This window comes from Grus americana, chromosome 8 (assembly GCF_028858705.1).
Source record: "Grus americana isolate bGruAme1 chromosome 8, bGruAme1.mat, whole genome shotgun sequence".
Taxonomy (NCBI): Eukaryota; Metazoa; Chordata; class Aves; order Gruiformes; family Gruidae; genus Grus; species Grus americana.
The window spans coordinates 10,902,160-10,914,494 of NC_072859.1; the positions used below are offsets into that span (position 1 = coordinate 10,902,160).

Genomic DNA, 12,335 nt, shown 5'->3' on the forward strand with positions numbered 1-12,335 from the left:
TAGTTCAGTAGACTAGCACACACACAAGCAACTACAGAAATGATGGTTCCAAAGGACAGTGTTTCTGGATCACAAAATGCACTAACTTTGTTTTGTTCTACAGAATCATGTAAAACACCTCATTTGGAAATTTTGAATTACCACACAAATAAAACTATGTTCATGCCTGAAGATACAATTGAGTATACATGTTTGGAAGGATATCAAACAGCAAATAATATGCCAACTGGTACCACAAGGTGTGGCATAAATGGTGAATGGATTCCAACGCCCCGGTGTCTTGGTGAATATTGTTGTGTTTGCTAATCAGTGTAACTCTGTATACACTTTGTAAAGCTTTTTTCTTTAAGACTTTCTTTGGTTTTGTTCTAATCATTAGTAGGGTGTACACTGTATGTTAAAATATTTTGTCTTTGCAGCAATAGAATGTGAAATGCTGACATTGCCCAATGGCGACTTTTCTCCCAAGGAGGGTAAATACCGCAATGGAGATGTTGTGAAATTTACCTGTGGAAACAATTACGTGAGAGTGGGACCTGCCTCTGCTCAGTGCTATTACTTTGGATGGTTTCCATCACCACCAGTGTGTAAAGGTAATTCTGTTAACTTTACTGTAGTAGGAAATACATGAAAATGCCTGGGTCCTGAAGACTTCTGCAGACACTTTCTATAAGCCAGTCTTGCTCCCAAGAACAATTATCCCATCTTTGTCTCTAAGAGGGCAGGAACTGGTCCTCTTCGAATCATTTCATAGTGTTTTGCTATTTTATGTGAAAGATTCTGAACAGTTGAACTTTCAGTGTTGAACTTTCTGTTAGCTTTAGTTATGCCAATTGGAGTTCTGCAGTAACTGAAAGTGAGCTGGTAAATGGCTTGCGCAAAACTTCACTGAGGTTATTGACTGTAAGGTATGAAAAATTATTTATTATTCAAAAAGGCATAAATAATGTGCAATTAGCAGTGTGAGTGATTAGGAGTGATTAATTTGAGTAATATCCTCTCTTACTGTATCCTAAATGTCCTAAGTTTTGTCACTGCCTAATATTGATACCCATCAGATATTGTACCCTATGTTCCTTTTTCTGATCACATGGTATTGAAGAAAAAAACTGTTTTGGAGATGGCGCAATGAAGAGTTTTCCCTGTGAAATTCCTCAGCTTCATGTGGTAGTATGAGCAAACTCCTGCAGAAGGGAGGATATATGCCCCTATTTTTCTCATCCTTTTTAAGACAGAGCACAACTTAGTGGCGTCTGAAAGGAGTTTATTTTGCTGGTGCTAGGCCCTTTTATAAGGCAGCTTGGGAGGATGAAGGGTTCTCATATTTCTCATCTCCTTTCCTTCCCACTCGATCAATTTCCTCGTTGTCTTCCATGCTGTCACCCTTCTTGGGTACTCTCTTTTGCATTTAAAAACAAGTGTATTTCCTATAGTTAGCTCTTTAGCTCAGGAACATTTTAAGCTCCCTTAACAGGAGTTCCATGCACTCCATCAGAGTGTTAATTCCTTTAATATACAGTACATATCACTTGCTGGGTGATTTTTATAATGTAGGCTATTATTACTTGCAGAATTTTCACCTTTTTATTTTTAAAGAATACTGAAGTTGTCCTCCATGTAACACATTTTTTCTCTTAAAACTGGGTTGGTTTTATCAACCATTTCTTCTATCATAGCAGGAAATTGGCAGTGCGTGGAAGTAAGAGAGTAGGGTGAGCCAGGGTCACGCATATCTCTCTGTGATCTGCAGCCCAAAGCAAATCCAGATATTCAAAGGCATAAACTAATGGCCTGTTGAACTGTTCTACTGATTTTTCTTAGATTTAAGCAACAAATTCAATTTATTTTGTGTTGCACTTAACATGTAACTGTGCTACAAGTGCTGAGTTCAGAGCATAGATTTGATCTCTTGATTTCAGCAAACACCAGAGGCTGTGGACCTCCACCTGAGATTACCAATGGAAGTATTGCTGGTGGCTCTGTGGACCAGTATCGGCATGGGGACAGAAAGCAATATGAATGCCACATCGAGTTTAAATTGGTTGGATCAAAGGAAATAGAATGTGTTGATGGACAATGGTCATCTCCTCCCTCTTGCATTGGTAATCTATATAACTCTTGTGAGAAGTCTATAATTCACTGTGGGATAATGCTTCACAGATATTTTTCACAATTAAAATTACATATTTGCAGGTGTAACATGTTATGTTCAAAATCATGATATGGATGAAAAGTAAACACACACTGTATGTAAAACCCAAACTTTATTAGTAGTATAATTGAAATCTTAACAGTCCAATGAAAGAATTTTTGTGAGGATTACAGAAAGAGAAAAAAAATACATAATATATAAAGAATAATTATAAATATATAAATAATACAGAGTATCTAAGTAATACAAATAATTTATAATATATAATTACAATTGTTATACACACACTTTCTCTTATTTACCCCTTTTTCTGGTGTTATGCTTACCCTTCCACTGTCCCTTTGGGACCTAAAGTCAATGGCTTCAGTCTGGTGTGTTTTGGAGGGAAGTTATCAGTATCTCAAAAGTCATTTACTGTGAGCAAGGTTGATGCTGATGATTTCCTCTTTCTCCTTACAGGATCTGCTTGGGGCAATTTTTAGGTTTGCTAGCATGCTTTTCTGCCTTGCCCTTTTTTCACTGGTCTACAAGTTCTGAATTAGATATGTTAAGTTTGTTTTAGATATGTTAGATACTTGTTCTTTGTGTTACTCTAAAACTAGTTGTGATCAGCTCCAGGTCTCAGCTGCCCTTTTGTGAGCTATTCATAGCCTTGGGGTGCCAGGCCCTCCCCTGTCTCTTACCATCCCATGCCTCTACTCTGCCACACCCAACCTCAGTCCCTACTTCTCAAGGACTCTGTTATCATACTAGCCCTGTATTAACCCACATAATTATAGTAGAGTCATAATTACTCACTCTACATAGACCAAAAACTTGTTACTACTATGTATACAAAACTATGGTTGTGCCATACAGAGATAACCAAAAGTAAAATAAATTAGCTATAGCCTGATCACTAGAGAAAGTCTGTTACAGCTAAAGTAAGTAAAACCAAGCCTCCAGGCAGGTCCAGACAGGTTCTGACAAAGTCAGCCTCATAAGCCTCCATCCTGAGGCCTTGCAAGCTCGGTACAAACTCTGTGGCCTCTTCTAACAGTGGCAATACTGCATGTTACTGGGGCACAGGGCTACAAACATGGCAACTATGAATGCACTATGTATGTTGCTGTCTTCCCTAAGCTAGTCAGACATGTCCAACAGTTTTTTATTGTCCTGCTATTGAAATGGTGAACAGTTCTACAGTCAAGTCTCCTGCCAAAGCACCCACTTTCTGTGCATGTCATTGGGTAGTGTACCTCAAACCTGAGGGTTTGAATGTCAGTGACATTCGTCGGAAGGAAGGGAAAAGACAGGAGAGAGATTTAGTGAACTGATTAAAACATATACATACTACAGCTGTGTTGAAGTTTAGTTGTTACAATTAATGGGGATAGGTTTGACTCACCAAATGCAAAGATAGCTTTTATTTAAGTTCTTTCAGCTATTCATATATGACTCCAGTATTATTGTGGAATACTTCTGCTCTTTTCAACAGAAGACAAAGTGCCATGTGGATCACCTTCCTCTATTCCGAATGTTGTTCTTCATCAGGAAGACCAGACCCAGTTTTCACATGGTGATGAAGTAATTTGTGGATGTAAAAAAGGCTCTGGCAATTCTGAGGAAATGAAAATAAAATGTCTTAATGGGGAATGGAAGCCTTTACCTCTTTGTGCCGGTAATCTATTTCCATGATATTTCCATAATATTTTGGATATGAGTGTAACATAGTGCTATTCAAAATTTCAAGGACTTCAGCAATCAATATGTAGCCAGAGATACTATAGTTTCATGAATCTCAACTAAGGGATTTTATTTATTTACTCCTCTTTTAAATGTGAACATGTCCTTCATCCTGGAAAGACTCTGCACCTACAACTTTGTAAGCGCTCTGAGTCAGTTTGGGGAAGGAAACAGACACTTGCACAATGGGTATAATCAAGTATGGGGGTACGTCTTCGGTGTATGGTGGCTTTTACCCATTTTCTAGTGTTCCTCCCTGGTAATGACCCTTCAGAAGCCTTGGGACATACCTGCAATAAAGTAGCCTGCCTGTTGCGTTAATTGCTTGTAGTTTATGTCTCTGTATAGTACTTTGTTTTTGTAAAATCCTGCTGGGAATTTGAAATACTATTAGTAGCCACAACGTGCTAGGCTTATCTCATCCTCACCATTTTTATGTGGATTAGTACTTTTCATTTCTGATCAGTAGTTTTCTCTTTTTTCTCATCTTCCCATTTAGTTTTGCAGTGCACAAATTGAATGAAAATAATGTCTTTTAAAAAGATATAAACCAAACCCTTTTCCTAAGGAAAAAGAAATTACATTGAAGTCAGTAATTTAAGAAAAAAGTGATACTGGACAAGAAGGAGTCTTGTCTGGGATAAATTACTGTGGCACTTCACTTATCTTTAACAGAATAGAGTTTATGATATATCCAATTCTTGGTTCCCCCTTTCTTCAGAAGTGATTTTATATTCATCAGTGGTTTGCATACACTGTACCTTTATTTACAGTAATAGTGATTGAATCTGGTACAAAACACAGTCTGCTTAGCTTTCACAAGTGGCTTGTGTCCTGACTCTCAGAATCAGGATTTAGATATACTTCCACAGGAGACTGATGCCTCGTACGTATTTGGTGTGGTCTGGTACTTCCTTTATGCTCCTGTTTCTAAAAGCAAAAGGTTTCTCTTCTTGCTCATCTTGCTACCTTTTTATAGTTTTAGGGAAGAAAAAAATGTTTACTTTTTATATTATTTCCTGCACTCAGCAGAAGGGATCCTGTCAACATAAGAATAATTGCTTTGTGACTGGGAACAGTCTCTACTTTAGGCAGCAAGAACAAAAAAAAACCTCACTCTGTTTCTTTAATCTAGGAATCTTAGGAGTTACTTCAAACTACGGTAAATAAAAAACCACTTTCACGTGGACATGCATAAGGAAACTGATGACCTCTTCATCAGTGAATGCATATGTATGTATTATCTGAATTAAATCTATTTTCTTTAGCTTTTGTTTGTTGATTTTTTCAGATCCATCTCCTCAGTGTGTACTTCCAATGGATGTTGAGCTTGTGCACAATGGTCGTCCTTCCAGGACAAAAAAGAAGACGTTCCGTGGAGTTATACAGTATAGATGCACATCAGCTGACAAAAGTATTAAACAGGCAACATGTGTGTCTGGAAAATGGTTACCAGGGATTGAATGTACAGGTATGTTTTTAGAGTTGCATACAATTTCTTCTTTTTATGTAGGAATGATAAAGCTTTTTATGTAGGAATGATAAAGCTTTCTTAAAGCTTCTTAGTATTGCTGTGTCAGTAGTCTGAAATAAAAATGCTTACATGCTTATATGTATGGTTACTTGATTATATGCTAAAGGATAGTCATGAATAATTATGGGAACAATTTGAACAGTTTACTAGGTTTAGAGGCACACTGTTTTAGTAGAGGAAGACTTAATAATCTCTACTCTGACTATTGGAACCATTGTCACTATCACTTCTGATGTGAGAAAAGATTCAATGGTAAATTTAAGCTCGGATCTTCAAAAGGGCTTTACCCTGGTGCAAATGAGAGTAGCACATAGCTCACACTCCAGCCAAAGTTCCTTTATTTCCTGTAAACATTCAAAGCTTTTCTTTTCCTGATTTTTCTTTTTCTTTTCCTTCTATTTTTTCCAATTGCTGCCTAGTGAAAGAACAAGAAAAAAACTGAGTTGGCCAACTCCGAAGCACAGACCTAGAGGGGACTGCCCTTACCTAATACACACCAAAGGTCAGACGCCTGCAGGACTGCCTTTATGTATAGCAGAGCAGGATATTGCCTGTAGAAGGCATGATTGTAAAACAATCATTGCCTCATTGCCTGCTTTGGTTACACCAGATTCATGGGGAATGATGCGTGGAAGTGGGAGAAGTACACAGAGTGGCAATCACTCCAGGGAGCATTCCCCTTCAAAACCAAATGTCCCTACCTTCCAAGTGTTCTGGAACCACTAGAAGCAGCAAGCCAAGTTCTTGAGGTCTCCTACTTCCTAGATCTACCTCCTTCCCTCACTTTCTCTTTCCTTTGGCAGGAGTGGCCCTTTGTTCCTTGAGTGGGAAAACTGTTTATTCTTTGTTTCCCTTGGTGATTCTCATTTAGCTCTGTTGTCTGATGAAAAAAGCAACAACAAAACAAAACAAGAACCCCAGAAGTTGGTCCAGTTTTCATAAAATAGTTCACCATAGAGAGATGAACGGGAGCACACAGGAATGTGTAGCTGTGTGTAAGGGAAAGGAGGGACTACAAGAAGCTCCAGCTTAGATTGCTGTAGGCAACTGTGACTGTCTTTTCGATGAGGTAAAAAGCATATGAGCATCTGGAGGCAGCTCTGGTGTTTCTGAAGCAGAACAAAATGATCATGGTATTAATTAAAGTATGAGATAGCTACTGAAGTATTATTGCCAGTGTTTTCTTGGTTGTTAGTGTTTTAATCTGTGATGGACTGTTACATTTTAACTTATGTGCTATTATAACATGAGTATGTGTCCTTAGCTGAGGAGAATACATGCCCACCTCCACCTCAGGTGCCCAGTGCTCAACAGATAACAGATGGAAGAAATTACAAGCATGGGAGTAAAATAGCTTTTTCATGTCTGAAGAGTTTCCAGCTCATCGGTGTGAAAGAAATAACATGTATAGAAGGAAAATGGCAATCACCACCTTACTGTGTGGGTCAGTAGTGGGTTATTTTTTTCTATTTGTTTTATTATTAATTTCTATGTTATGCATTTGCAGTCATCATTAGCCAGAGGATGATATTATTTTTGTTAAGAATATAAATATAATATATAATATAAAATAATATATAATTAATTATATATCATAACAGGTAACTGCAGAAAAGCAATAAATGTAAGTTGCTAAAGAAAGTGCAGTTAACCTACTGCTGGACAGTAAGTCTTTTTATTTACACAGACTTCTCGAAATGGCATATACAAATTTCAGGTAGTTCCTCAAGAGCTATGTGATTATTCGTTTGCTGAGCATATTGCAGAATGGAGTCTCAGTTTTGACTGGGGGCCTTTAATAGCATCCTGGTGAAAAAAAAATCATTATTATTTAGTTGTAGTAGTAGCAATCTTTGGGGTTTTTTCATTTTTATTCTTTCTTGATTTTTCTTCTTTTCTTTTTGTGGCTTCTGTTCTGTTCTCTTTTTCATCACGTCATGACAAAACTCCTCAGGACAATGGTACAACTTTATTAATGGTGGAAAAATTTAATAGTTAACATTCCAGAAACTCACTTTCAGTATCCCAAGACAACATAATGTCTCTTCTATTTCTCTGCCTATGAAATTTTCCCTGTTCTTGATACTAAGTTGTAACTATATGTCCTTTGTATGACCTGGCTTTAATTTGGGTCAGGGGCAAAAAAAGAAACCCCATGTAGGACAGAAACGAGAGAAAGAAAATTTAGTTTGTGTATCTTAGATAGTTCTTCTTTCTTTCAAGCCATTTAATTTATGTTTGGATGATTTTTTTTTTTTTTGGTCCGTTTTAGACTGCATATGTCATTGGAATATTAATTGCCTTGCATTATTGTTTATCTGTGTTTTCTGTATTTTACAGAAAGACCGTGTTTGCCACCACAACCTGTAGAATGTGCTGATGTTCCCCAGCTGGAAAATCAAAACTTAAAAATTGAAAAAGAAGGGAAAACCATTTATCTGGCTGGTGCTAAATTTAAGTATGTTTCTCGTTCTGGATACATGTTCAATGGATCATCGGAGATAACTTGTTCTATGGGAAACTGGACTTCAGCTCCTGCATGTTTGGGTAATATAAAAAAAAATTTTTTTAAGTGCATTTAGCAATGAAATTGAAAGAGTTTGAAACTGAAGGTTGACTAGCAAGAGCCAGTAACTCCATATTTTGCTGTGGAATCTTATCGTGCCTCATGGATGTCTTCAGAGCAATCACAATTAGATGCAAGACTGACTTTTTGAATGCAGTTTAGTTTTTAAATATTCCTTTGTATTCTTGCAATCTTTGTTCAGCTTGTATCTCTGCCAGGTGAGTCCAGGGCACATCGTCATAATCCAAGGATGTGTTTTCAACAGAGTGCACTAGTGACTAGGAGTTGCTTTGGTGCTTCAGTGATGGAAACCGCTTCTGTGTAGTAAGGGACAGAAGCCTTTATTAAAATTCTCTGGCATGGTTAGAAACAGGATCTACATATTTCAGTGACCGAAGTCCATGTCTGTTTAGAGGAATGACATTTAATCTTCCGTATGCTACCTTTTATATAAAAGCCACTGTCAGTGGATGACTATGCTGATGTTCAAAAAAGCTCTCTAAAGCATCTATTTGGCGGAAACAGTACACTGATTATATATATTTTTTATATATATATATATATATATCACATTAGCACAAGCATCAACTTTCTGTATCTTTTCAGAAATGCCATGTGGAAGCATTCCAAAAGTTGCCAACGCTCAAATTGAAGGCAGAAACAAGAAAATTTACGAGCCTGGTGAAACAATTCGCTACCAGTGTGATGTAGGTTTCCTGAGTGTTGGTTCCCCTGAAATTATTTGCAGAGAAGGAAATTGGACAGCACCGCCCTTCTGTGAAGGTATAGGTTCTACTTCTAAGTAGTCTATGATCCTTCTCAGTCTTTCATGTTGTTAACTCAGGCACGCAGGTGAGTCTTGCTTTGAACAGGCTGCTACACCACCGATTTTTCTGACTCCTGAGAAGCAGCAAGCAGGGTAGATTAGCAAAGAAATCATTTCCCCTGTGGGCTGAAGCTAGTAACTGAACTTAGCGCGCTGCTGAAATCAAGCAGAGAGAGGGTTATGGGGGAATGGATGCTGCCTGCATGCAAAGAAGGAGATAACTGGTAGGGTAATGTAGCTTATTTTCACATTGCTAAGAATGTCACTTGCCGAAAGTTACCTTCAGCTAGTAAAGAAATCACTTCACTCTCCAGCCCTTTGGCACACAGTGCTGTACAGCACCAATCTGCACCTTCAGCTGATCTCTGCAACGCCTTTTCTCTTTTTATTCACTCTGCACAAAAATAATATTGATTGGTGAAGTGTTACAGAATAAAGACCATAATATCTTCCTTTTCTACCTGTAGAAAATGATCTGCATTACACAAATAACTTTTGCTCATTAGGAACAATGGCGTTCCGAAATGCAATATACTGTGATTGTCGTATTGCTGCACAACTGTTCTTAAATGCACCTCTCTCTTCAGACGTTAGCTGTGGAGCTGCACCTGAAATTCCCAATGCTTTTATTACAAGCACTCAACAGGACAGGTATCTGCCCGGTGCCAGCGTGCAGTATGAATGTGAAAGAAATTTTCAAATGGTGGGTGGAGATTTTGTCACTTGTACAAATGGAGAATGGTCACGAGCGCCGACTTGCAGAGGTAGGAATCTGTGCTTTCCTCTTGCCTGTTAGCATAGAGAGGACTGTTTGTTTACCTAAATACTCTCAAGGCTTTACCTTTTTTACTTCCATTTTCTTCATGTACTGCAAATGTGACTGCAGCAGTGTCTCTTTTCAGATGTGACATGTGAACCTCCTCCAGAAATTGCTGGTGGTAATGTTCAAGGTGTTAAAAAGTCGAGGTATTTGCCTGGGGAGAGCGCTCACTATCAGTGCTGGCAAGGTTTTCAGATGACTGGGGCTTCCACCATAGTGTGTCAGAATGGGACCTGGACAGAGCTGCCACAGTGCAAAGGTATCGCTCTCTCGCTCTCTCTCTCTCTCTTCATACAGTTGCCTGTCAGTGAGGCTGTGGTGAAGCTGCCTGACTCAATGGCATTTTCTCTCTGCTTTCTTCTCAGAGTAGTGCCAACATACTGTCTGGTAGTATTTGTGGCCAGGCCTCCGTTGCAATTAAACTCTCACGGTTTTCCCTCTGATTGGGAATTTTCTTCCAGGGAAAGGTGGGAAATGTGGCCCACCTCCAGTTATTGAAAATGGAGACCTTCTTTCCTTCCCCATGAAAGAATATTCACAAGGTACAACTCTGGAGTACAAATGCCCAAGTCTCTATGTCCTGGAGGGATCTCAGTATATCAGCTGTACTAACGGGCAGTGGACAAGCCCCCCCGTTTGCCTAGGTAGGTTGAAGCATGTGCTGCGTGGCCAAATTTAGCGAAGTGCTGGGCAGAGGTGAAGGAGGGATCTCAAGAAGACACGAGGAAGTTCATTGGTGCCTGGTGACTTCCCCCACCCATGCTTTGGTCTTGCTCTGTGTGACTGTCAGAGTGAAAAGGCTTCTCCAAAGCACTGCATGGGGTCTCAGTCATGGCCTTTTTCCCCTTTAGCTTGGATGTGAAGCTTGTGTCTTTCCTGTCACAAGTAACAGAGGGACAGAGCAAATAGCTGGAAGCGTTTTGTGATGCAAAGAACTTCTGTAGGCTCTGGGGAAAAATAAAGTTACCTGTGGTGTGTCTGTATGAAGTGATGACACTCTTCTCTTGCCTTTTTCAAGTGGCCTGTACAGCAGCTGAAGAAGACATGGGCAGAAACAATATTGAGCTGAAATGGATCGTAGGAAGCAAGCTGTATTCCAGATCGGGTGACTTTATTGAATTTCGGTGTAAAAGAGGATATGTGAAGGATCCAGCTTCTTCCCCCTTCAGAGTACAATGTACGCAGGGGACATTAGAATATCCATGGTGCAAGCCAGGAAGTAAGTCTTCTCCGCTCCAGCCACAGCTTAGCTGCAGTGGTGTTGCATTGTTAGTGCTGAAGCCAAGGGACAGCCTTTAGCTTGCCTGGGGAGGTAGTAGCAGGGTGCCAGGCTGCGGGAGCATGCTGTAAGCTGCAGGTGGTGAGGGGCAGTGCCCCCAAGAAGCCGATGACAGGCGTACCTGAGCCGAAAAGGCTGCTGGGGAAAGGGCGCTCGGGGGCTCTCTGCTGGTACCAACAGTTTCAGAGCATCAGTTGTTCAGCGTGAGGTCTACAGGCAAATAATGAAAGTACTTCTTCCAGAGAACTGCACACTGGATGAGAGGACTATGAAAAGCAACAACATTCAACTACGGTCATCAAGGTGGTCGAGCACTTCCACCTATTACTCCGGGGATTATATTTTCTTTGAATGCGGATGGTGGTACCGACCAGTTTCACGCCCTGAGAAGTTTAGCCCAGAGTGTCTGGATGGAGTGATTAAGTATCCTACATGTGAACGTAAGTGCTGGCTGCTGAGGACACGGCGGGGGGCGGGGTGCTGTAGGAGGCAGCTTTTCTGCAATTGCCTGCCCACTGCTCTGAGGAACCACTGTGGTGCACAGGCTTGGTCTTCACGCCTTTTCCCCTTGTTTCTCTTTACGCTGCAGGGAGATGGTAATAAATGGAAATGGCTTGAAGGAGCCCAGCTGTGGGAATGGAAGATCCCTCGACCAACCTAGTGATTTGAGCTCAGTTTTTCCTGGCGTTTCCTGTTTTGCTGTGCTTTGTTTGCCAATGTTCTGTCTTGGAATTTGTTTTTGGGTTTGGTTTTGTTTTTTTTTTTTAATTATTATCGGATGATTGTGTTTACATTTTACCTACATTTTATCCATTTTTTTGGTAAATGTATTTACATTTTGTAAATGTGTTTACATTTTATCCATCTGAATGGTTGTGCTTACATTTTATCCGCTCTATATTGATCTGTCTGTTATTTTTAACAATTGTGTCCTGAAATAGGCTGGCTTTGGTGGCATACTGAGACAAGAATTAAAGCCCACAGGTAATTTGATCATCAGCAAGTGTGTTTGGCCTTGTTTGCTCCCAGCTTCTCTGTGTGCTTGCCTGGAAACTACTGTGGGGTCACGGCAGAGGTGAGTGTCCTGACTGCCTGGTCAGGATGGGTGAGTGAGTGGCGTTTCCTTTACGCAACTCAAGGAAGTCTCTAGATCACAGATCCAGTTCTTATGGGGCACTTGAGCCTCCCTGACATCTGCGGGAAGGGCAGGATGTTGGGATGCAAGTAATTGTGGGATTTCTGGATGGAGGCGGGAATGACTTGTTGGTCCAGGTCCTGCAATAGGACCTGCCGTCCTTCTGTTTTCTAGGAGAGTTTGTGATGGTGTCTTGATGGGGCCAGGACCTTCTTGATTTTTTGGTAGCTGAGCCAATAACATATTGCAGCTGATGCATGGGAAGAGATCACACATTTGCGTATTGTTGATGCCTAGC

General features: G+C 40.0%; 1 protein-coding gene across 3 annotated transcripts in view; it reads left to right on the plus strand.

The window, feature by feature from the left end:
- CFH (complement factor H) overlaps positions 1–11,901 on the plus strand; it is a 35,549-nt gene extending 23,648 nt beyond the window's left edge. For all 3 annotated transcript variants that reach the window (XM_054833207.1, XM_054833206.1, XM_054833208.1), the window contains 14 exons: positions 104–283; positions 420–593; positions 1,920–2,102; positions 3,630–3,812; positions 5,169–5,348; positions 6,676–6,855; positions 7,752–7,958; positions 8,584–8,760; positions 9,391–9,567; positions 9,706–9,882; positions 10,085–10,267; positions 10,642–10,842; positions 11,145–11,342; positions 11,492–11,901. In XM_054833207.1, the coding sequence (XP_054689182.1) occupies positions 104–283; positions 420–593; positions 1,920–2,102; positions 3,630–3,812; positions 5,169–5,348; positions 6,676–6,855; positions 7,752–7,958; positions 8,584–8,760; positions 9,391–9,567; positions 9,706–9,882; positions 10,085–10,267; positions 10,642–10,842; positions 11,145–11,342; positions 11,492–11,502 (2,411 nt within the window). In that variant the 3' untranslated portion in view covers positions 11,503–11,901. The remainder of the gene's footprint in view (positions 1–103; positions 284–419; positions 594–1,919; positions 2,103–3,629; positions 3,813–5,168; positions 5,349–6,675; positions 6,856–7,751; positions 7,959–8,583; positions 8,761–9,390; positions 9,568–9,705; positions 9,883–10,084; positions 10,268–10,641; positions 10,843–11,144; positions 11,343–11,491) is intronic.
- Positions 11,902–12,335: the final 434 nt, after the last annotated feature.